The sequence below is a fragment of the Patella vulgata genome, chromosome 2 (genome assembly GCF_932274485.2).
Source record: "Patella vulgata chromosome 2, xgPatVulg1.2, whole genome shotgun sequence".
NCBI classification, from domain to species: Eukaryota; Metazoa; Mollusca; class Gastropoda; family Patellidae; genus Patella; species Patella vulgata.
The window spans coordinates 42,671,753-42,696,229 of NC_065880.2; the positions used below are offsets into that span (position 1 = coordinate 42,671,753).

General features: G+C 34.9%; 1 protein-coding gene across 2 annotated transcripts in view; it reads right to left on the bottom strand.

Annotated features, from left to right (window-relative positions):
• Positions 1 to 24,477, bottom strand: part of LOC126811388 (diacylglycerol kinase zeta) — a 300,069-nt gene that overhangs the window by 231,792 nt on the left and 43,800 nt on the right. For both annotated transcript variants that reach the window (XM_050536971.2, XM_050536970.2), the window contains one exon: positions 23,270 to 23,435. In XM_050536971.2, coding sequence (XP_050392928.1) covers positions 23,270 to 23,385 — 116 coding nt within the window. In that variant the 5' untranslated portion in view covers positions 23,386 to 23,435. The remainder of the gene's footprint in view (positions 1 to 23,269; positions 23,436 to 24,477) is intronic.

The following is a 24,477-nucleotide window of genomic DNA, read 5'->3' on the forward strand; positions in this document are numbered from 1 at the left end:
TAACATCAAGACAAATTTTATAGTGACGGGCAGTGGTGACAAAAACTGACATTTTCACTGTATGACTTGAAAAATGAATCAAAACTATAGTTAATTAACTGTGTTTTTTTCTTTTAAGTAATTTTTAAAATTTTTTAATCAGTCCAAATAGTTTTTCTATAATATATTGTATTATTGTATAATAACTGGTAAATTATTCAGCATGACTCTAAAACAAAATATATATTAGTTTTAAGTAACCATAAATGATGAGATACTTGAAGGTCATTGTTTGGTTTGTCACTCGTTACCTTGAGATTAAGATTAAAGTGCAGTAAGACTATTTATTGTCTTTTAATCTAACTGACTGATTGATTGACAGAGTGATTGGCTGCAAATTAGTACTAATCTTTGATTATAATATACATCTTATCAGAAATCCACTTCTTAGGTTACATTTCTAAAAAAGTTCCTACATAAAAAGTAATAAAAGAAAATGTTTAATGCCTTCTTATTTTTCTTATAATTTGTTAAAACTGATTTAAATCTTTTTTTTTAGAATTATAATGAATTGGATTTGTGTCAGATACACTTAATTACTTCTTTGGTGCTATAAAATTTGAGGCATGCCATATTGGAAATATTTATATATGCCATAAAATGTAATTGAAAAGTAATTGAAATGTAATTGACCATTACATGATTTTTGGTATGTAATTAATTACATTTCCATTACTCATTACTTTTGAAATCTTCCATTACTCATTACATGGCCATTACTTAAAAAATGTAATGATTACATTCCATTACCATTACCCCAGTCCTGCAAGGAGTCAACAGAACACAAAGTGTATAACATCAGCCTGTTGCTCTTTGTACATGTCTACTCAGGCTGTGATTCAACTTCAACGATTTTAGACATCAGAAAAGTCCAACTTTCGGAAATTAGTGCATTCACCCTTCAAAACAAATCTCAAGAGGACATATCAGATTTTGGCAAAGACCTGATGGTTGGTCTCTTTGGTGGCAAGTCCGATGATACGCTATCATCACTATGCCATATCGTTTTCACCAAGAAAGTGGCAACTGCTGAAGCATCTGTCAGCTTCCCTCAACATCACATGCAACAAGATTTCATTACCAACATGTGTACTTTCAAATTATGGTATGGACGGGAATGGCAAATGAAATGAACCCAACTGAATAGGGATGGAAGCAGGAAAATGACCAGTTAATTCCCATTATGACCCAAAACAATGCTGCGTCTGGCGAACTCTTGAAAATTATCCATTCCAACTGTTCGGGGGGATGAAAATCCTCTCGATGCAGCTGCAGACGCTATGGACTCCATTACACTGTTGTATGTGGCCCTTGTCAAACTGAAAACTGTGACAATTCAAACAACACTCACGAGGTCGATACAGAGGAGGAGGATGACACTCAAAACTGAATGGGGTGTTTGTGCATTAGGTGATAGTGGATAGCTGAAGGCCATGAATTCAATTTCATAATGATTGAACAGCTCAGTGACATCAAGAGTTGTCTTAATGTGTTCCTTGCCCCCCAAAACCTGGGGATAAACATCAAGATCATCAAATTTGACTCTATAGTTGATTGTGGTCTTGGTAAGTTAATTAATGTAATTAATAATCTAAAATCATTAAAGGCCTAAAGAAAGACCTGCAATAGGCAGATTTAGCTCTTGCATAATGCATGTTTAGTCCAGACAATTTTTAACAAGATTTCACTATTTAGTAAAAAAAACGAGCCAACAGTGAGGCTGATGTCCCCCGCCGAAATCCCAAAATAAATAGATGACACATATTAATTAATCGCACATTTTCAAATAACTATACACTAAGTTTCATCACTCTCTATCAGATAGAATCAAGATTATCTTGTTCCAAAGCATCGACCAATGAAATTGATTAGCTCTGCTTAGCTTCAGCTCGAAATGTTAATCATTGAACTCAATCAAGACATTCACCTAATGAACATTAAGTTTGAACACTCTACCTCAATTAAAAGCAGAGTTATTATGTTCCAAAGTCTCGACCAATCAAATTGCTTATCGCTCTGCTTACCTTCAGCAGAAAATGTTCATTATCGAACTTAGTCAAGGTATTGATGTAATAAAGCTATACACCAAGTTTCCTCACACTCACTTAATTAGAACTGAAGTTATCGTGTCCCAAAGCATCAACCAATCAAATTGCTTATCTCTGCTTACCCTCAGCAGAAAATTCTCATCTTCGAACTCCATCAAGGCATTGAACTAATAAACACCTACACCAAGTTTTAACAATCTAGCTCAATTAGAAGGAGAGTTATTGTGTTCCAAAGTCTCGGCCAATCAAATTGCTTATTGCTCTGCTTCCCTGAGCAGAAAATGCTCATTATCGAACTTAGTCAAGGTGTTGATGTAAGAAACTATACACCAAGTTTTACCACTCTCATCAATTTCTAGCTCAATTAGAAAGAGAGTTATTGTGTCCCAAAAAGTGTGACGGACAGACAGACGGACGAACCCATTTTAATAGTCAGTCCCCTGCTTTCTTCAAAAGGCGGGGGACAAAAATACAAAGCACCAACACCAAACTGAATGTAAAACTAAATAGTGAATTCATTTCGTGAAGACTAATGGTAGCCGCCAAATCAAACAATTACGTATAGTGTCATAGATTTAAGCAGAGTGATTAGAGAAATATGCTTGTTATTTGTCTCGATAGATGACAATAAGTTGTTTCTACAATAAGCCGATCTGCCTACTGGGAAATTCTCACACACGTTATTAAAGTTCTTACATTTACACACCAGTTTTTATCAAGGGAATTCTCAGACCAGACATTTTTTAATCAGCCTTCTAGATCTACATACATGTACCACTCTATTTATACTTTTAGAGAATTATAGTTATACAAATGCTCATCAGTCTTGGTTCTTTTGGAAAATACATCAGATAGCCTTCGTTATGAAGAGGGTGTTTAGATGGTCTAGTGGTTGAACGTCAAGTAGCATAGGTTTGATTCTCCACTTGAAAGTGACAAAGTATAGGATAGGATCGCCTGTCCAACCTCATGGATTTTCTCCACGTCCTCCAGTTTCCTCCCACTGCTTGTCATTGAGTCAACCGACATGGTTTTGATTCCCCTCGGTGTTATGTGACAAGGAGTAAGGTCGCATGTTCAACCTCATGGGTTTTCTTCTGGTATTCCAGTTTCCTCCCATTGCTAAAGACCCCTACGCACAAGCGAATTATTAAAATAAAATTGAACGATGTGTTAGTCCCGAAATGACCTAATTTGTGTCAAGTGGACGTTAAACCCCATTTCTCTCTCCCTCGTCTCACTGCTAAACACCCCTAAACACAAGTGAATTATTGAAATAAGATTGAACCGGTTCCACAGTCGGCTGATCACAGACTGTGACACATTAAGCATGTTGGCTACTGCTGGCTGTATAGAACCCATTTGAAGCATGCCAATAGGCTGTAGACTTTCATCATGTTGAAAACGTCTCATTGCAAATTAAACGTAACACACTAAAGCAAATATACGCTAAACAGTAAATCTTATGCAAGAACTGTTAGGAAAGCAAACATGGATAGGATAAACCAGCACGTGGCAGTTTTCATTAACCCTTCCTTGAAGTGTCAAACTTGACAATGAACCCCTCCCACGTGTATGGCGCTATTGTGTCTTGCATGTGCAGCTCAGTGGTTCTGTTGGGGCGATACGTTCTTCATCTGTGAACATACTCTCAAAGCATGTCCAGTGTCTATGACTATTTATCATATCACAACCTGCATAGGTATTTGCATTTCAATATCCCCTAGTTTTTTTTTTGAAGAGTATATATGAAAGCTTAATAATAATCTTAACAAAAACAATATGCAGTGTGAAACCCTAATGAAGACTTGCATTTTGTAAAGTAAAAAAAGATAGCAAATTTCCTACAGTAATCCAAATAAATGCAATCGGAAAGATAATCATGATTCTCTCACAGATAGAATAATTATCTAATGCTCTATCAACATAAATCAAATATTGTCAGTCTGGAACTTCAATTAGTAAGATACAAGAAGCCAAAAATAGATGAAAATTAAATAGTATAACATGAAATAAATACATCAAATTGATAAAGGGCATTTCAACACAACAAAAGGGTCATACAGTGATGCAGGGGGTATTTCTCTTGATTTTATAGTCTACTCAGGTGAAGACACATTTAGGGATCATGATGATCCAGAGCCTCAAATGCTGGTAACTGAGAAAATCCTTCTGAATCTGATGATAACTTTCATAAATCGAGCATTAACAAGGTTTAACAAAGTGAAACAAGGGAAATAACTCTAGAAGTAATTATAGTAAATTGCTGAAATTCAATAGGCTTTTTCGTTTCACTAATTTAAATCATGCATATAAATTTCGAAGATTGGGTGATAACTTATGGCATTAGAGCGTTCACAAAGATCAATAAAGTGAAACAAGAGCCATAACTCTAGATGTAATAAACGGAAATTGCTGAAATTCAATAGGCTTCTTCGTTTCACTAATCTAAATAATGCATATAATTTTCACAAAGATTGGGTGATAACTTTTGGCGTAGAAGCGTTCACAAGATTCAATAAAGTGAAACAAGGGCCATAACTTTAGACGTAATAAACGGAAATTGCTGAAATTCAATAGGCTTCTTCGTCTCACTAATTTAAATAATGCATATAATTTACAGAAAGTTCGAATGATAACTTTTGACATAAGAGCGTTCACAAGGATCAATAAAGTGAAACAAGGGCCATAACTCTAAATGTAATAAACAGAAATAGCTGAAATTCAATAGGATTCTTTGTTTCAGTAATCTAAATAATGCATATAAATTTCAGAAGGATCGGATGATAACGTTTGGCGTTAGAGCGTTCACAAGGTTCAATAAAGTGAAACAAGGGCCATAACTCTAGACGTAATAAACGGAAATTGCTGAAATTCAATAGGGTTCTTCGTTTCACTAATTTAAACATACATTATGCAAGAGCCAAATCTGCCTATTTCAGGTCTCTCTTTAGGCCTGAAATGTTATCTAAATTATTAATTAGACATTAATTAACCTATAAAGGCCATAATCAACTCTAGATGGCTGCACTAGCCTGCGATCTTTAGTGGATTGTAAGCCGATTTACTGCATAACTTTCCTTCTCGATTAAACGATTAAATGGATAATCAAGACTATGCTGTTTATCGTACTGACTTTAGTAATGATGACAGAGGCTTATGGGAATTTCAGTCGCTTAGTTCTCGGTTCATAGTGGATCAATTTGAATGAAATTTTCACCAAATTGCCTTTACATTATCTAGTTTTAACTATTATAGTGAGAACTGCCAACTCGTATCGAATCTCCCATAATGTATCTTTAAATAATGCATATAAATTTCATATAGATCGGATGATAACTTTTGTCATTCGAAGGTTCACAAAGTAAAACAAGGGTCACAACTCTAGGCACAATTGACAGAAATTGCCGATATTCAATAGACCTCTAGATAAATTTAAATAACGCATATAAATTTCAAACATATGGATAACTTTCATTAATCGAGCATTAACAAGGTTGAACAAAGTGAAACAAGGGCCATAAATTATTGTAAATTGCTGAAATTCAATAGGCTTCTTTGTTTCACTAATCTAAATACATGTAAATTGTAATACATATAAATTTTGGCATTAGAGTGTTCAACAAAGTGAAACAAGGGCCATAACTCTAGACATAATAAACGGAAATTTCCGAAATTCAATAGGATTCTTTTTACTAATCTAAATGACGCATATAAATTTCACACAGATTGGCAGATAACTTTCGATGTTTGAGCATTCACAATGTGCAACAAAGTGAAGCAAGGGTCATAACTCTAGAAGTAATTAACAGAAATTATTGAAATTAAATAGGCTTCTTCATGTCACTAATGTAAACAACATATATCAATTTTAAAACAATCGAATGATAACTTTTGGAGTTAAGAGCGTTCACAAGACGGACCGACAGACGGATATATGGGTGTGATGGCAACATACACCCACATTTGGGTGCATAAAAAAATGGACTCTAAACACCATTTCATTTCTAATAACAATATATACTCTTCAAAAAAACTAGGGGATATTGAAATGCAAATACCTATGCAGGTTGTGATATGATAAATAGTCATGGACACTTGACATGCTTTGATGAAGAACTTATCGCCGCAACAGAACCACTGTGCTGCACATGCGACACGCGATAGCGCCATACACATGGGAGGGGTTCATTGTCAAATTTGACACTTCAAGGAAGAGTTGATGAAAACTGCCACGTGCTGGTTTATCTATCCATGTTTGCTTTCCTATCGGTTCTTGCATAAGATTTACTGTTTAGAGTATCTTTGCTCTTGTGTGTTATGTTTAATTTGACAGGGAGACGTGTTCGTCGACGTTAATGTCAACCAACAACACTGCAAGAATTGGCCATGGCACTGCAAGAGGAGTGGGTCAGATTGCCCCAAATCGTGATTGGACGGTTGATTCGGAGCATGCCATGACGAATTGCTGAATGTCTGAGGATTGTTTGAGCAATTACTCATTAAGACAAAAATCAAAAATGTCTATTTTCACTTTTGACGATGTATCTCTTTGCGAGTGAAATGGGGCCGTCAGATAAGCCACCCATATGACCTGTTTATGTTCATGTGTAGGCAATTGGCCTGTTATTAACATACACTGGTTACCTCTAATAAAAACAGCAGTGCATTTTCATAGTTTTGTATTGTTTCTGAATATCCCCGACATTTTTCGTAGAGTATAATAAACTCATTTCCTTTCAACCCAAAACTATGCGACTTATATACATTTATCCTTAGGATGTCGATCAAATGTTATCAATACAAAACACAACAGAAAACTAAATAAACATAAAACACATGTAACATTGGTACCAACAATTCCATCAAATAATAAAATTAAAAATTTGACATTCTGTGCTTATAATAGGATTGGAAACACAATGACATAAGCTGTCACCGCAATAAATGATCAGATCAATCAGTTCACAATGTTTGTTCTAATTTTAATTGTTAAATAGCTCGAAGCGCCAATATGATCCAGGTGACATTAGCAAGAAATGTCAAAACTCTCCTTAAGATAATTCTACAGAAACGGTCTATTAATCAGCAATAAGTGCCAAGACTATACTAGATTGACATTATTTTTCAATTCTGTCGATATTGAAGAATGGGTGCTTTTACTGTGATTTTATATTTGAATAGGGTATTGACAGACTGTATAAAGATTATTTATTGCCGCTAACAATAACATAGTCTAAGCAATTACTACAAACTTGTCTATTTGTCGTCTATGGTAATTGGTGTTGGACCATGCCAATTGATAAAAGCATAAGATGACAGCTTGTTCTAACCCAGCATTTTTTCATGATTTGATTATGAAAACAAGCCAACAGTGCGGCTGATGTCCCCCGCCGAAATCCCAAAATAAATAGATGACACATATTAATTAATCGAACATTAATTTTTTTCAAAAGTTTCGAGCAATCAAACTACACACTAAGTTTTATCACTCTCTATCAGATAGAATCAAGATTATCTTGTCCCAAAGCATCGACCAATGAAATTAATTAGCTCTGCTTAGCTTTAGCTTGAAATGTTAATAATTGAAATCTGTCAAGACATCCACCTAATGAACATCTACATCAGGTTTAAACATTCTACCTCAATTAAAAGCAGAGTTTTTATGTTCCAAAGTCTTGACCAATCAAATTGCTTATCGTTCCTTAGCCCAGGCAGAAAATTCGCACAATCGAACTTATCCAAGGTAATGATATAATGAATCTATATTCAGAGTTTCATCGTTCTCACTTCATTATAACCAAAGTTATCGTGCCCCTAAAGTATCAACCAATCAGATTGCTTATCTTTGCCTACCGTAAGTAGACAATGTTTATAATCAAACTCCATCAAGGGATTCGCCTAATGAATGCCTACACCAAGTTTGAACATTCTACCTCAATTAGAAGGAGAGTTATTGTGTTCAAAAGTCTCGACCAATCAAATTGCTTATCGCTCTGCCTACCCTCAGCAGAAAATGTTCATTATCGAACTTAGTCAAGGTATTGATGTAATAAAGCTATACACCAAGTGTCCTCACTCTCACTTAATTAGAACTAAAGTTATTGTGTCCCAAAGCATCAACCAATCTAATTGCTTATCTCTGCTTACCCTATGCAGAAAATGCTCATCTTCAATATCCATCAAGGTATTGATCCAATATAAACACCTGCACCAAGTTTGAATTTTGTGTTCCAAAATCTTGGTCAATCAAATTGCTTATAGCTATGCTTACCCTGAGCAGAAAATGCTCATTACCGAACTTAGTCATGGAATTGATGTAATGAAACTATACATCAAGTTTCATTACCCTCACTTAATTAGAACTAAAGTTATCGTGTCCCAAAGCATCAACCAATCAAATTGCTTATCTCCGCTTACCCTAAGCAGAAAATGATCATCTTCGAACTCCATCAAGGTATTGACCTAATAAACACGCACACCAATTTTTAACCTAGCTCAATTAGAAGCAGAGTTATTGTGTCTTCGAAAGGCGGGGGACAATTAACTTATTGGAATATTACCTTTGAAGAATTATCGCATCCAAATCTAACTTTGATTTTACATGTACGAACTGATTTTCCTATATGGGAGTCATGGTAGCTCAATGAGTTATTTCTCGAAGTATTATCGATGGCCCAAAATTTTTGCGCTGGATGTTATTCATACTAGGGAGAAGCTAATGTTTCATCGAATTTTTCTGTGGTGATTATAAGAGACTAGCTTGACATTTATGTAAGTGGCATCAATAACTATTTCACATCCATCTTGTTGTTTTAACAGGAACCCTATTATTGAAGGTGGTTTGTTCGCTTATTAGGGTTTCACACTGTGTAGCTTGTGTGAAACACTATTGTTGATGTTAGGATTATTCTTATTTTTCCAATTTGATTGTATCTCAGAAACTACTTGTCGGATCGATATGATGTCTTCGATTTTACTGGTAAAGTTGGTGTGATTAAAGCTATTTTCAACGTTCTGCCCCAATGCGAAATGTCAGAAGTTGTTTTTTTTTTAAATATTGCCGTAATATTAACAATAATCATCAGATTTTAACATTTGATACATTTTGATATAACCGGAGACAAGGCAAATAACTACATGTATGGTGCTTTAGATTTTGATAAATGTTCACTGATATTAGGCGCCAAATTTTGAAAATTTAAATTTTGACAAAAAACTTTTCTATTTATGAATATATTTTGATGGTATTTTACACAGTATTATTAAATGGTCATCTGACTTGAGCAAAAATGTGAAAAAAATTTTGTCAGGAATTTCTGTTAGCCCCCATTGGCTAATTCAGTTTTTTGGTCCTAGATTAATTATTTATTTTTTGATTTGTATAAAGCGAGGTTCATGGGCACCTTGGTCTCAAATGTCATTTTTTTTTTTGTTACCGGTAAAAAAGTATCCAGTCGGAACTGGAAGTAACATAACTTTACCAACCAGCGGCTGCCAGGCAGGATACGCCCACATTTTGCAAGAGATGGATAGAGAACAAGTTAAATTATTTCTGCGTGTCATTAAAATACGGTATTTTCCCGTAAAAATAAACGATCCCATAGACACTGTATTTTAATGACATGAAGAAATAGTCACGTGATCAAATTTATTTCCGTAATATGCATGGAGAAAATCTCGAGCAGAAAATCTATCTATACATTATCTATGGGATCGTTTATTTTTACGGGAAAATACCGTATTTTAATGACATGCAGAAATAGTCACGTGATCAAATTTATTTCCGTAATATGCATGGAGAAAATCTCGAGCAGAAAATCTTTAGTAGAAAATCTGAAATTGAAAGTCGAATGTCAAAAGTTGATTATTGAAAGTAAAAATTCTGTTGTTCAAAGTAGAAATTCTGTTGTTGAAAGTAGAATATTTACGACTTAAAGTTGAAAAGGTGGACGTATTAGGTTGAAAAGCACGAGCGGTATATGTTTCCCACACGAAAATGTTCATTTTGGATAAGAATTTTCTCTTTTGTTTTTTATTTTCTACTTTCTACCGCATGTAGGTTAAAAAGAATTCCTGTAATGTCACAATAGGGAGTGTCACTCACTAGTCCTCAGTGTAAGGTCGTAAGAAGATATTAGAAAGGACATTACCCACGAAACATTACATATTTTTTCAAAGGACACAAGAGTAGAAGTATTATGATCAAAAAAATTGAGCATTTCAAGACTAATGACACTAGGAAAGTTTTCAAATTCAAATGGGTTAACACTTCAATAAACATTCCGACTAAATGGCATGATTTAGTTCTGAAATGTCCCCACTATCGTTGAAAACTCTGATGATACATGTATTTGGAATGACATTACCCCTAAATCAGCAGGGTTATTAAAGTGATAGATCGCACTTTCAAATTTTGACAACTTCAAACATGGTGATTTGGCAAAAAGAAAACTTAGCTAACAGGTCTAGGTTTTGCTATCACCCAACATCTACATGTACTTTGTTAACTGCTTCAGGAATTCTGAAAAGTTTTCCCTCAAGCCACATTTCACAGCTTGCAAAATAACATAACTACATTGTATTCTTAGCCTATCACTGTATACAAAGAATAAAGCCTGGTTTTCTAAATAATTGCTGGATGTTTATTTTTTTTAAACAGCACAGTCTTTTGGGAGTTTACAACCTATAAAAATAAGCATTTTAATAACATCAGTTCTTAAGCCAACTTCCAGTTCACATGTTACAGAACAAGTAATGCCGCTGAAATGAAATAACTCCGGTACACATGTCGCATTGAACCTTCACTTTGGTTCCAAATGACCGAATAGGCATATTCCCGGTCGGGTGCTTGCCGACACGCTTCGGACATATCTGACATATATATACATGCATGCGAAACAGAATTCATGGAATGGATAAATCATCTGTGTCTGTAATCTTGAAGACTCTGAATAATACTGAGTTAGACCGTCCTTGATGCCCTTTAAGCCTTTTGAACGAACAAACAAGCATTTTCACAAAAGCCTGAAGAGTATGCAAAATAACGAAACTAATAGTTTTATGAGAGAAATTTGGGATGGCTGCTTCCACTTTATAGTTTTTGTCCCCCGCCTTTCGAAGAAAGCAGGGGACTATTAAAATGGGTTCGTCCGTCTGTCTGTCTGTCTGTCTGTCTGTCCGTCTGTCTGTCCTTCTGTCTGTCCGTCTGTCTGTCCGTCACACTTTTTGGGACACAATAACTCTCTTCCTAATTGAGCTAGAATGTTCAAACTTGGTGTATGTGTTTATTAGGTCAATGCCTTGATGGAGTTCGAAGATGAGCATTTTCCGCTTAGGGTAAGCAGAGATAAGCAATTTGATTGGTTGATGCTTTGGGACACGATAACTCTCTTCCTAATTGGGCTAGAATGTTCAAACTTGGTGTATGTGTTGATTAGGTCAATGCCTTGATGGAGTTCGAAGATGAGCATTTTCCGCTTAGGGTAAGCAGAGATAAGCAATTTGATTGGTTGATGCTTTGGGACACGATAACTTTTAATTGAGCTAGAATGTTCAAACTTGGTGTATGTGTTTATTAGGTCAATGCCTTGATGGAGTTCGAAGATGAGCATTTTCCGCTTAGGGTAAGCAGAGATAAGCAATTTGATTGGTTGATACTTTGGGGCACGATAACTCTCTTCCTAATTGAGCTAGAATGTTCAAACTTGGTGTATGTGTTGATTAGGTCAATGCCTTGATGGAGTTCGAAGATGAGCATTTTCAGCTTAGGGTAAGCAGAGATAAGCAATTTGATTGGTTGATGCTTTGGGACACGATAACTTTAGTTCTAATTAAGTGAGATTGATGAAACTTGGTGTATAGTTTCATTACAGTAATACCTTGACTAAGTTTGATAATGAGCATTTTCTGCTCAGGGTAAGCAGAGCGATACGCAATTTGATTGGTCGAGACTTTGGAAAACAATAACTCTCCTACTTTGATTGTCCTCCGCCTTTCGAAGAAAGCAGGGAACTATTAAAATGGGTTCGTCCGTCTGTCTGTTTGTCTGTCTGTCCGTTCCGCTTATGGTAAGCAGAGATAAACAATTTGATTGGTTGATCTTCGAATTGAGTAAATGTTCATGCTTATTGTCCCCCGCCTTTCGAAGAAAGCAGGGAACTATTAAAATGGGTTCGTCCGTCTGTCTGTTTGTCTGTCCGTTCCGCTTAGGGTAAGCAGAGATAAACAATTTGATTGGTTGATGCTTTGGGACACTATAACTTTAGTTCTAATTAAGTGAGAGTGATGAAACTTGGTGTATAGTTTCATTACAGTAATACCTTGACTAAGATCGATAATGAGCATTTTCTGCTCAGATTAAGCAGAGCGATAAGCAATTTGATTTGCTGAGACTTTGGAACACAATAACTCTCTAATTATTTTCCTATTTCGGCGGGGGACATCAGCCTCACTGTTGGCTTGTTAAATTTTATGGAATGAATATAGTTGAAGAGGAGTAGACACTCTTAATAAATAATCAGTCACTGTAATGTCATCATTTTTGTTTTAGATAATTGGAAAAATCATTTGTTATGGCAGGTCTATATATCTGGGACAACAAATGAAGAACAGGAAAGGATTTAAATGAAATATCTAATACCATACGAATCATTTGTACAGTTATATGAACATAAAATGAATACTCCCTTGCTTATCTATAAACAAGCAGCAAATTATTTCTTCCTTTCCTTAATATGGAAATGATTATGAATTCAGTAAGCTTATTATTCTTTCAACTTTTTCTTCAGCATTACATAATAAGTTATTGATCTCACTCAGTCACTAATTTAGTGACTAATGGTATTATCATCCTTATAACGATTATCTACGTCATCCCGATCATAATACTGATTACAAATCTGGCAATTTTCTTGACAGTACTTATTGCTTTGTTGATCTTGTCTATTCCAAGATCTGATATACATGTGTACATGTAAAGGTAACTAGAGTTTACTTTTGTTCAAATAGAGCTGGGCGATATTTTGGATTTTCGATATAAAACCGTCACAGAAATAAAAAGTCAAAAATACGATCTTCAGACAAATATCGAAAAACCAAACATACCGCAATATATCGCGGTTTTGATTTTTCTTGAGAGTATGCTTTGAGAGTATGTTCACAGATGAAGAACTTATCACCCCAACAGAACCACTGAGCTGCATGTGCGATGCGCAATAGCGCCATACACGTGGGAGGGGTTCATTGTCAAATTTCACACTTCAAGGAAGGGTTGATGAAAACTGCCGCTTGCTGGTTTATCATATCTATGTGTGCTTTCCTATCGGTTCTTGCATAAGATTTACTGTTTAGCTTATCTTTGTTTTAGTGTGTTACGTTTAATTTGATCGGGAGACGTGTTCGTCGACGTCAACCGACAACACTGCAAGAATTGGCCATGGAACTGCAAGAGGAGTGGGTCAGATTGCCCCAAATCGTGATTAGACGGTTGATTAGGAGCATGCCACGACGAATTGTTGAATGTCTGAGGATTGGTGAAGCAATTACTCATTCAGACAAAAATCAAAGATAGGTTGCCAGGCAACAAAACATACGCCCACAGCAGCTAAATCGTCCGAGCGGTCGTCAAAGGTTGTCGCATATTTATTCCTTTGCAGGTAATTGGGGGCCTTTACAAGACAGTTCCATACAGATCAGATTATAAATTTTGTCGTTTGAAGGTTTACAAGGTTCTACAAACTGAAACAAGGGTCTCAACTCTGGAAGTAATCTACAGAAATTGTTGAAATTTGACATGCTTTCTCGTTTTACTAATTTAAATAATGCATTTAAATTTCATACAGATCACATGATCACTTTTGTCATTCGAACGTTCACAATCGCCATAACTCTAGAAATTATTGACGGAAATTGCTGAAATTCAATAGACCTGTTTCACAAATTTAAATGATGCATATAAATTTCATACATATCGGATGATAACTATCATTAATCGAGCATTAACAAGGTTTAACAAAGTGAAACAAGGGCAATAACTCTGGAAGTAATTATTGTAAATTGCTGAAATTCAATAGGCTTTTTCGTTTCACTAATTTAAATCATGCATATAAATTTCACAAAGATCGGGTGATAACTTTTGGCGTTGGAGCGTTCACAAGGTTCAATAAAGTGAAACAAGGGCCATAACTCTAGATGTAATAAACGGAAATTGCTGAAATTCAATAGGCTTCTTCGTTTCACCAATTTAAATAATGCATGTAAATTTCAGAAAGATCGGATGATAACTTTTGGAGTTGGAGCGTTCACAAGGTTCAATAAAGTAAAACAAGGGCCATAACTCTAGACATAAAATTCAATAGGCTTCTTCGTTTCACCAATTTAAATAATGCATATAAATTTCAGAAAGATTGGATGATAACTTTTGGAGTTAGAGCGTTCACAAGGTTCAATAAAGAGAAACAAGGGCCATAACTCTAGACGTAATAAACAGAAGTTGTTGAAATGCAATAGGCTTCTTCGTTTCACTAACTTAAATATTGCATATAAATTTCACAAAGATCGTATATTAACTTTTGGCATTAGAGCGTTCACAAGGTTCAACAAAGTGAAACAAGGGCCAAAACTCTAGACGCAATAAACGGAATTTATTGAAATTGAATAGGCTTCTTCATCTCACTAATGTCAACAACATATATCAATTTTAAAACAATTGGATGATAACTTTTGGCGTTAGAGCGTTCACAAGAAATTGTGGACGATGGACGGACAGACGGACGGACCGACAGACGGGGGCGACGGCAATATACGTCTACATTTCAATGTGGGCGTATAAAAACGTTCATTTTTACATTTGACAGTGTATCTCTTTGTGAGTAAAATGGGGCCGTCAGATAAGCCGCCCATATGAACTGTTTATGTTCATGCATAGGCAATTGGCCTGTTATTAACATACACGTACGGGTTACCTCAATCTGAATAAAACACAGGTCCTATTTCGTTTCGTTTTTATAGTTCAAAATTTCGTTTTACTTGTCTTTACTACACTTGGATCTGGAAGAGTTGTTATTTAACTCGTGTTCTGAATGGTGTAAGGGATAAGCCAATGAAACAGTCTGTTACGGTGAGCTTTAGGCGTGTTTTTCACGGAATTGTTGGTAATCCACTAGTAACATCAATGCTGATTGGTTAATCAAATGTCTGACGTCATAGGGTCATAAGTCGGTCTTTTGACCCCTGACGTGACCTATCGCTATAACTTGTCATATCTTCATGTACTGTAGGCCATCGAAAGTATAAAAAAAAAGAAACAAAATATAGATCGGTATTTTAATCAGATTGTGGTTACCTCTAATGAAAACAGCAGTTTTGTATTGTTTCTGATCGGAATATCCCCTACTTTTTTTGAAGAGTGTATTTAGGATATTTTATTACTTAAAGATGCATTAGATAAGAGCTAAATCTGCCTATTGCAAGTCTTTCTTTAGGCTTCAGATGTTCTAGAAATTATTAATTAGACCTTTACATGTACATGTATTTATATAACAAGCTCAAAATCAACTCAGTAGACCCTCGAATAGCTTGGATACAGCTTGGATTTAAACACTCTTCCAATTAATAATAAAATCAATAAATGGCTGACCAAGCTAACATTTACCGTTAATCACTGACGTAACTCCCAGAGACTGCCAATGAAAGGGTACCATAGCCATTGAGAATGTTACTTGATAATCAAGAATATATGGGTCAATCAGTGTGAAGACAATTTATGCCTATTTCTAGTCCAAACTTCCAACAGTAATAACTTAGTTCAGAATAAAGTAATTTGACTGAAATTTTCAATATTTTCTTTTTTTATCATCTATATTTGAATTGTTATAGCAAGAATAGTCAACTTTTTATTAAACTCTTAACTAATGTATCTTCAATGATGAATAAATAGTAATAAATAATACTGTTATAAACTTCCAAGTATTCATTCCACAAAGTTTGCAAATGCCAATAAATAGTCTCTATCATCCAGAAAAATATTCTATGAATATTAGTCTGGATGCGTTGTCAACATTTGAGAATATTAGGTCATTGGCTAGATTATCTGGTCTTTTACATTATCATAAACAAAGTCTAAAGGAGGTAACTACTCCTAAAACAAGATGTTGACGCCCATGAAATTAATCTAAGAATGTCATTTCAGAAAATCCATTTGATTGCATTGCCAGTTCAATATCCAACACTCTTAATTTATTTTGTTGTAAAATTTCTCTCTTCATAGACCATATCTATGTTTTTTTTTTTTTTTAATTAAGCCTAATTCGTCGCCACGATCCATGTTTGTTTATATTAATGCAAGAATAATGGGGTATTGCCAACTTTTTATGCTTGTTAATTTACATTTAAAAAGTGATAAACTGAAATTATTGACATTTTATAGAATATTGTGATATCTGTTCCCAGGGATCTCATCCAGCTCTATGTTTAAATGTGTTTGGCTAAAAGGTCTAACAGTTGACTATCAGAACAGTCTCTTCAATGTAGCTGTGTTATCATTTATTAAACACTGATTTTATTTTGATGTGAGCATGTATGTCCATAGGCATAGTCTTATTTAGTAATAACCTACAACATTGTCGTCGTCTTTCTTCCTCACATCAACAAATCCCTATGTTATGTTTGCCCATGTGGACATGATGTGTTAAATGGAGACTACCTTTACAGTAACTAATGTGACCATAGTTCATGGGCGCAGATCCCGGTGGTGACACCGGGACGCGTCCCCACCAATATTTTTAGTGATGGGGACATGATATACTGTGTCCCCACCACTTATTTCCGATGTTTTGCTTACTGTTTATTTTTTGAAATTGAAATCATTCCAGAGCTTTTATTGACATTTCAGAAAGTGTAGAGTTGGTCAGGCACTTGAGGACTGGGCCCTTGATGTTGTACAGCTGCACCCGGTGACCGATTTTTATTAACAGGGAATAAGTGATAATTCATATTATAACAGTAAATAATTAAAATATTCCATAGGGATTATAATAATATGTATATCATGTAGGTGTGCATATCTGATATGCTGGGTATTAAAGGGTTAAGGAATAACTGAGATTTTGTTTTTTTCTGGTATACTGGATGATAAATCACCTAACTAAAGGGTTTAGTTTGTATTTCATTGCTATATTTGCTGCCATACTAAATAAACATATTTTTAAAGACTGGTTTCTATCTCTCTCTCTGGAATATAGGCAATTAAATCTAAAATTTAAGAATCAAACCCTCTATTTTTTGAAGTACAGTATGCTGAGCCAAGAATCGTGTACTTATTATTACAAGTAAGTGAAATGTTTTTGTTGTTTTGAAAAAGGTTTAGAAATTTAGGTAATTTATCGGAAAAGACATTTTTTTAAAACCTGTCATGGGCCATCCAGAAAGAAGACAAAGGGAAAAGAAACGGGCAGAGTGGATATAAGTGTAGGCCTACTGTTCTTTAGTTTTAAATATATTAAACACTTTATTGAATGTTTTTTTCTATTAAAAAATTGCTCTCTGAACTATTTTGTTATTGGTAAAAACTCCTCAGAATCGCTGAGAATGCATATTTAGACACCATTTTGCAACAAAAATTCAAAAAATTGTAAAAGCCCAATCCCCTCCCCACCCCACCTCTAGCAGCTCACACCAGCGGCATTCGGTTATATAGTCGGTCCTTTTATTTCACAAACGAACCCGCCCACCTTGCTTCCAGCCTACGGGCCCGCCTCTGTATAAACACTTATAAATTTCTAAAGAAAATATTCTTTAAATTATTATTGGGATCGAACACTACTGGAAATGGAGGCTGAGCTGAAATCTCAGTGGTGTAAATATTTCTAGTCCTTGTAGTGTACATGAGAGAATAAATCGTGAACGGTGGCTTGAAGATTTGTCTTTAGATTAGATTTCGTATCATTTGCTGCCTCAGGAATTAGAATTGTTTGCCAGAAAATGATGCTGAAAATACCCACAGAGTGCATTTTAGAGCCCCGAACCCCCTCTTTACCAATAGTCACCCGCGCATGGACTGTCCCAACCACTAATTTTTGCTGATCTGCGCTCCTGCTATAGTTCATGGATCAGAACAACATGTATCAATATGAAAAATCAACACAAAATGGCCGTAAAATAAGTTTCAATAAAACAATTTTAGTTTATACATGTACCGGTACAATTCATGTGTGACGAGTGTATGATGTTAAATTGTATTTATTGAGTTATTGATCTGATAAGAATAAATTGGACCATCTCTTGTGTCTTCAGGAAGATGAACATTTACAAATTCTTGTGCACGACATATAAGTGTCATCAACAACAATAATCTGGATATATTGGGTTGTCATCAACAAATAACCCTTGGCATACACTGCACAGGCTATTGTGGCCATTTGAACTACATGTATATGAATGCGAGAGAGAGAGAAATGGGGTTTAACGTCCACTTGACACAGACTAGGTCATTTCGGGACTAACATATGGTATAATTTTATTTCAATAATTCACTTCCGCGTAGGGGTCTTTAGCAGTGGGAGGAAACTGGAGGACCCGGAGAAAACCCACGAGGTTGGACAGGCAACCCTACTCCTTGTCACGTACAACCGGGGATTCGAAACCACGCCAGTTAACTCAATGACAGGCCTCATGATACAGCGTGCACATGCTAACCATTCGGCCATCCACCCCCACCCCCCCATATATGAATGCAAAATTTGTCCTAAATTTCCAGACCCTCCAATCTTATTATAGTAATGGTGCATGTACACACCCGATTACTAGATACATGTATCTGTTATTATTTGATTTAGTCAATCCCAAGAACTTCATAAATTCTTAGCGAGAGAGCAGAGAGAAATTGGGGTATAACTAGGTCGACACAAACTAGGCCATTTCGGGACTAACACATGGTTCAATTTTATTTCAATAATTTGCTTGCACGTAGGGGTCTTTAGCAGTGGGAGGAAACCGGAGGATCCGGAGAAAACCACGAGGTTGGAGAGGCGACCCTACTCCTTGTCACGTACAACCGGGGATTTGAAACCATGCCAGTTGACTCAATGACAGGCCTTATGATACAGCGCGCATGTGCTTACCATTCGACCATCCAACCCCCCATCACCTCTAGAAGGTCCACAGGCTAAAAACGTGATTTTTCGTACAATCAGGGGCAACAATCCAGGAAGTTACCTTCCGATATGTGCAAATATTAAAAGGAACCAAGATCTCTGCATTATAAACATACATTTCAAGTTTCATCATAATCGGACATACTTTAACACTATTTGCGTACAAGGAGTGACCAATTTGTCTGGCAGTTTTGGTCAGATTTTTACGAAATTCATACTCAACCTTCATTGATGTGTAATGGTGATACATTTAAACGTTTTTTAGAATTAAATACAAATTGTGACTTCTAGCGGGTCCACAAGCTAAAAATGTGATTTTTCGAAAAAACTTGGGCCATAAACCAGGAAGTTACGTTCTTTGTGATATAAACATGTATTTCAAGTTTAATCAAAACCGGATCAAGAATTGTGGCCTCTAGATGGTCCACAACTATGATATTATCACCACGGTCTATCAAGACCCTATAATTACCTTTCTATGATTGAATTAATTATGTGTTACCTTAACACTGATATAACATCTTAGGGCATAGTCCTCTTAACGAGTATTCTAACAAGAATGTATGTTAATGGTAATATTTTAATACATGTATATAATTAATAGTATAAGCTTATTTTCTATGTCTATAATCTTCTTTGTATTCTTTTAATATTTTAGTCTATGTCTAATTAAATTAATGTGTTTATGTTAATTGTAATGTAGGTAGCTAGGGGTTACATCTTCAAATATATATAAATGTGAAGATGGATCCATAGAGGACAAGTTAGGGAAGAGATACAGTTAACAGGCTATTTTTAAATCATGCCAACTCTTGAAATTATCCCTCTTTAGTTCTGCATAATTCTGTATACCTATAATATAGTTCTGAATATTGTCTGTTATAATTGTTATTACTGTATCTACATAAAGTACTACAACTAACTGAATCTTGGGTTTATGATCTATGAACTAGAAGAGACCACAATGAAGAATTGACAACAGTACTAAGAACCAAGTTGGTTACAATATACCACACTTTTACACTATTTTGTCAAGCAGTTTTGGTCAGATTTTCACAAAATTTGAACTCGACCATCATTAGGGTGATATATTCAAACGTTTTTTTTTTTAAATCGGATAAAAATGGTGACCTCTAGAAGGACCACAAGCTTAAAATATAATTTTTCGTACAATCAAGGGCCATAATTCAGGAAGTTACCGAAAGGAACCAAGATCTTTGGGTTATAAACAGGCATTGAAAGTTTCATCAAAATCAGATGAAAATTGTGACCTCTAGAGTGTCCACAAGCTTAAAACGTGATTTTTCGTACAATCAGGAGCCATAATCCATAAGTTATGGTCTGATACATGCCAATATCGAAAGGAACCAAGATCTTTGGGAGTTAGACCCATATTTCAAGTTTCGTCAAAATCAGACAAAAATTGTGACCTGTAGACTGTCCACAAACAAATTGTGGACGGACAGACAGGGGCGATGGCATAATAGGTCCAGATGAAAATGTGAGCATATAAAAACACTTGTAGGAGATTCTCTATTTTATCAATATTGATGAATAAGGTGTTAATTTGTAACTTATAGAGTTACATTGTATGATATCATTCAATGTTGAAGTAAACCCCTATTATAATAGTTGTAGAATTGTCTGTATTACTATGTGTTACCAGTATTGATCGAAACAGACACCCACTCATTCACTGACATATAAATAATAAATAAACTAGGAGAGTCAGTACTTATACTAGTAGTAACTGATAATCTTAACCCTTTTGTCTCTACTAATTAGAGTTTCATACAGCAAAGCTTGAATGAAACAATATTGTTTTTGTTGGATTACATTATTATTATTTTGCTTTTTTCAATTTTGCTTATTCTCAAAATAGAATGAATAAAATACAGCATGGCAGGCAATTCAATCACTGAGTTCATTTAAAATGTGTGTCCTTTTTCAACTATCTACTGATAATAGTGATAAGCATTTATTGAAATTTTATTCAATTGATGCTATGGCCAGGTCAGTCAAATTTTAATCTGGATTCTAAGTTTTGCAACATGGAGATTTAAGCATGATTTTTAATTGAACTAACATCAGCATTTTGTGAAAATTTAAGTTTTATGAATTGTCCATGCATGAAAATCTGTAAGAAATCTATTACATGTACATGACAAAATAAGAGTTATTTGTTTCTCTATATGAAAGAGTAACTTCAAAATTAGGTAGATTTTGTTCTGCTGTATCTGAATGGTATTCTTAAAGCCTAGCTTATGTTGTCCTACGACTAAGGCTGGGAATCGACATGAAATTTCAATAACGATTATCGGCAAGAATTTGTCAGCGATTATCGATTATAATCGATTATCATTTTTCCGGAAAAATCTGAACTTTACCGACCTGTTATTTGTGTTGGTCGACACAGACTACCACTATTTTGTTGTATTTGTTCTTCAACAGTCATGTTTAATAATAGTATTGTATAATAAAAATATTCCAAAACATCTTCAGTCTTTATTACTGTTTATTTGAACACATTATATTTATTAATATTATTATACAATCTGTCAATACTCAATCGTAATAAAAAACAAACGAAAGTAAATTGAAGTTATTTATCTTCTTTACTATAGTCCATGAAGGTAGATAACTGTGTCGTTGGTTCCCTAAAAACCAAAACAATTCCATACCTCGCTTTTTGCCTTTCCCGGGAAGTCGAAAACGTGTTTTGTATGGGCTGTATCTGACATGATTTAGTAATAAAAGCTGAGTTGATCATTAATAATACAATTAGTTTTATCGTGAAAGCAGACAATTTCTCTACAAATCAATCAAGAGAAAAGAAGGGAGATAATTCTAATTTTACTATATATCACGTGCGATTGTCATTGTTCACAAAGTGCGTGACCTATTTTAGTTTCAACTAGTAGGCTAATAACAACAAAAACAACGAAAATATCAAAATAATGTATTTAATCTTAAAGTTTAGTTTTTTACAATAATATATATTGAAAATGTGCCAGTTTGTAAGCAGAGGGGGAAAATAGTTGTTGTGTTGACGTTGTGTATTCATTCATTCGTCTGCTAATGCCAGACTACGGCAAGTTCAGTCATGTGAAAGTGACCGTAACTTGCCGTCAGAAGGTAAATATACCGATAATCGATATTTGAATTTCAATATCGATTATCGTATCGCTAAATAACTTCTACCGATTATATCGATTATTTTGCACAGCCTTAACTACGAAGAGACAAAACTGATGGCGACTGGTTTATGATCAAGTGGAACTTATCAGTCGTGGCTACCTGGGCACTCTTACGACTGGTGTAAGTCGGACGGCAACCAGTCACCTCCAGTTTTTCAGAGTCGCACATGTTCTACCCCTACAACTAGAGACAACTAGTTGTCCCTAGTCGCAAGCGACATGAGCGCACCTACAACTATCTTGAGTTGGCACCTCGCTGAGGTGATCAGTTGTGGCCCAGATGCAGCAATTGAAGCGCGCTTACGACTATGATCAACTGGTTGCTCGTGGTTGCGTCCAGTCATGGATAAATTCAGTCGTAGCGACGAAAGCGCTCATTGTCAGTTTTATCGCGTCGTAGGGCGACATAAGCTAGGCTTAAGAGTTAAGGAAATACCCTAGTCTGTTCATATAAAAACAGCCATTTTGTCTGACATCATGTTTGTTGGTGGTACATATGCCTAACAACATCATGTGATTTCCATTGTGACATATGGAACAAAACAATATTATTATCTTAAGGGGTCAATTCAACTATCTGAGGAACTGTGATGAAATACTGTGTTTATTACCAGTGTACATGTAATGTCACCCAACAACCAATTTTTTCAGCATTTTTATTTATAATACAAGTTTTTTCACTACCGGTACTCAGATGGCAAAATACAACACTATGGCTTATGTGATTCGAATTTAGAGAGTAAGGAGATACTATATGTATGGTACATGTATGTACTTTCCTGTAGATCATTGTTAATTTGAACAGTGAATATGCATGAAAAAAAATAAATACCTGTATGAAGTCTGTTTCCGGATCGTGAAGTGAGCGAACTGGTCAGGAAGACTTCCATCATCTCCTTCCGAGATATCACTAGGTGTGTTCTCTTCCCCAGTACATCCCTCCGCCATTTCACGCAACAATATTCCAAAAAGGCCAGTTTGATGAATACACTACACACCTTGAAAAGAAGATTGAAAATAAAAACATCAATAAATCAGTAGCAAAGACATTTAAAGTTGATTATTGCTGAAAGAATGAACATACAAAACAATCTTGTTTTTTTTCATTTACTGAAAACCAAACAATTTTTCTAGGAAGCAAGAGAATTATAATCAGTATCTGTTAGTCAAAAAATAAAATAAAAAAATTAAAAAAATAATAATTAAAAAAAAAACCAATATAATTAAAAAACAATATAATTAAATAACATAAATTATTAATTAAATCATTGAATGGGTCAATATTGTCATATAAACCTTTGCCCTTATTCACGATTTGACATACATGTACATGTACATAAATAGTCAGTGCTCTATTGTATTATTAATACTATTAAGACCTTGCGCAATCTCCGACATTCCATGATAAAACACATAAATACAACACGAACTGTCACACAAAGTTTGTTTAAGAAAAGTTTAATGATTTCTTTGAGTTCCTAGATGTGGAAAAAATCTACTATGATAACAATGTTTTTCTTTTGAGGCACAAAAACACAAATTTTTATTTAATTTGAACAAATGAAGACTGTTAAAGATACCTTCCATCCTTCCTGCGAACAAACTGGGTGATTTGATAATATATTTGGATTAAAACCATATTCAAACTAATTAATCTATCAAAATTTTGCTTCAAATCCTTCTCAAAACATTGTATTCGCGAAGGAATACCCCTACAATAAAAAAATCTATTAAAAGAAGCTATGTTTGTGTCATGTGACTTGGCTGATGAGGTACCTAGCAACAGTTGCAAAGTCGGAGGAGAATTCCTTGCACATACATGTACAAGACGATGTTGTCTTTCATCAATGTCCATTTATCATAAATATCGAAGTCTAATTAATTCTCAGATTATCCACTGCCCATGTCTTTTTAGGTGTTTTTTATCTCAGAGACTGTTGTACGTTTAAAGATACATTCCCGCATACAAACTTTGTGATTTGATGATATATTTGGACTAAAAACATATTCAAAGTAACCAATCTATCAAAAATTTGCTTC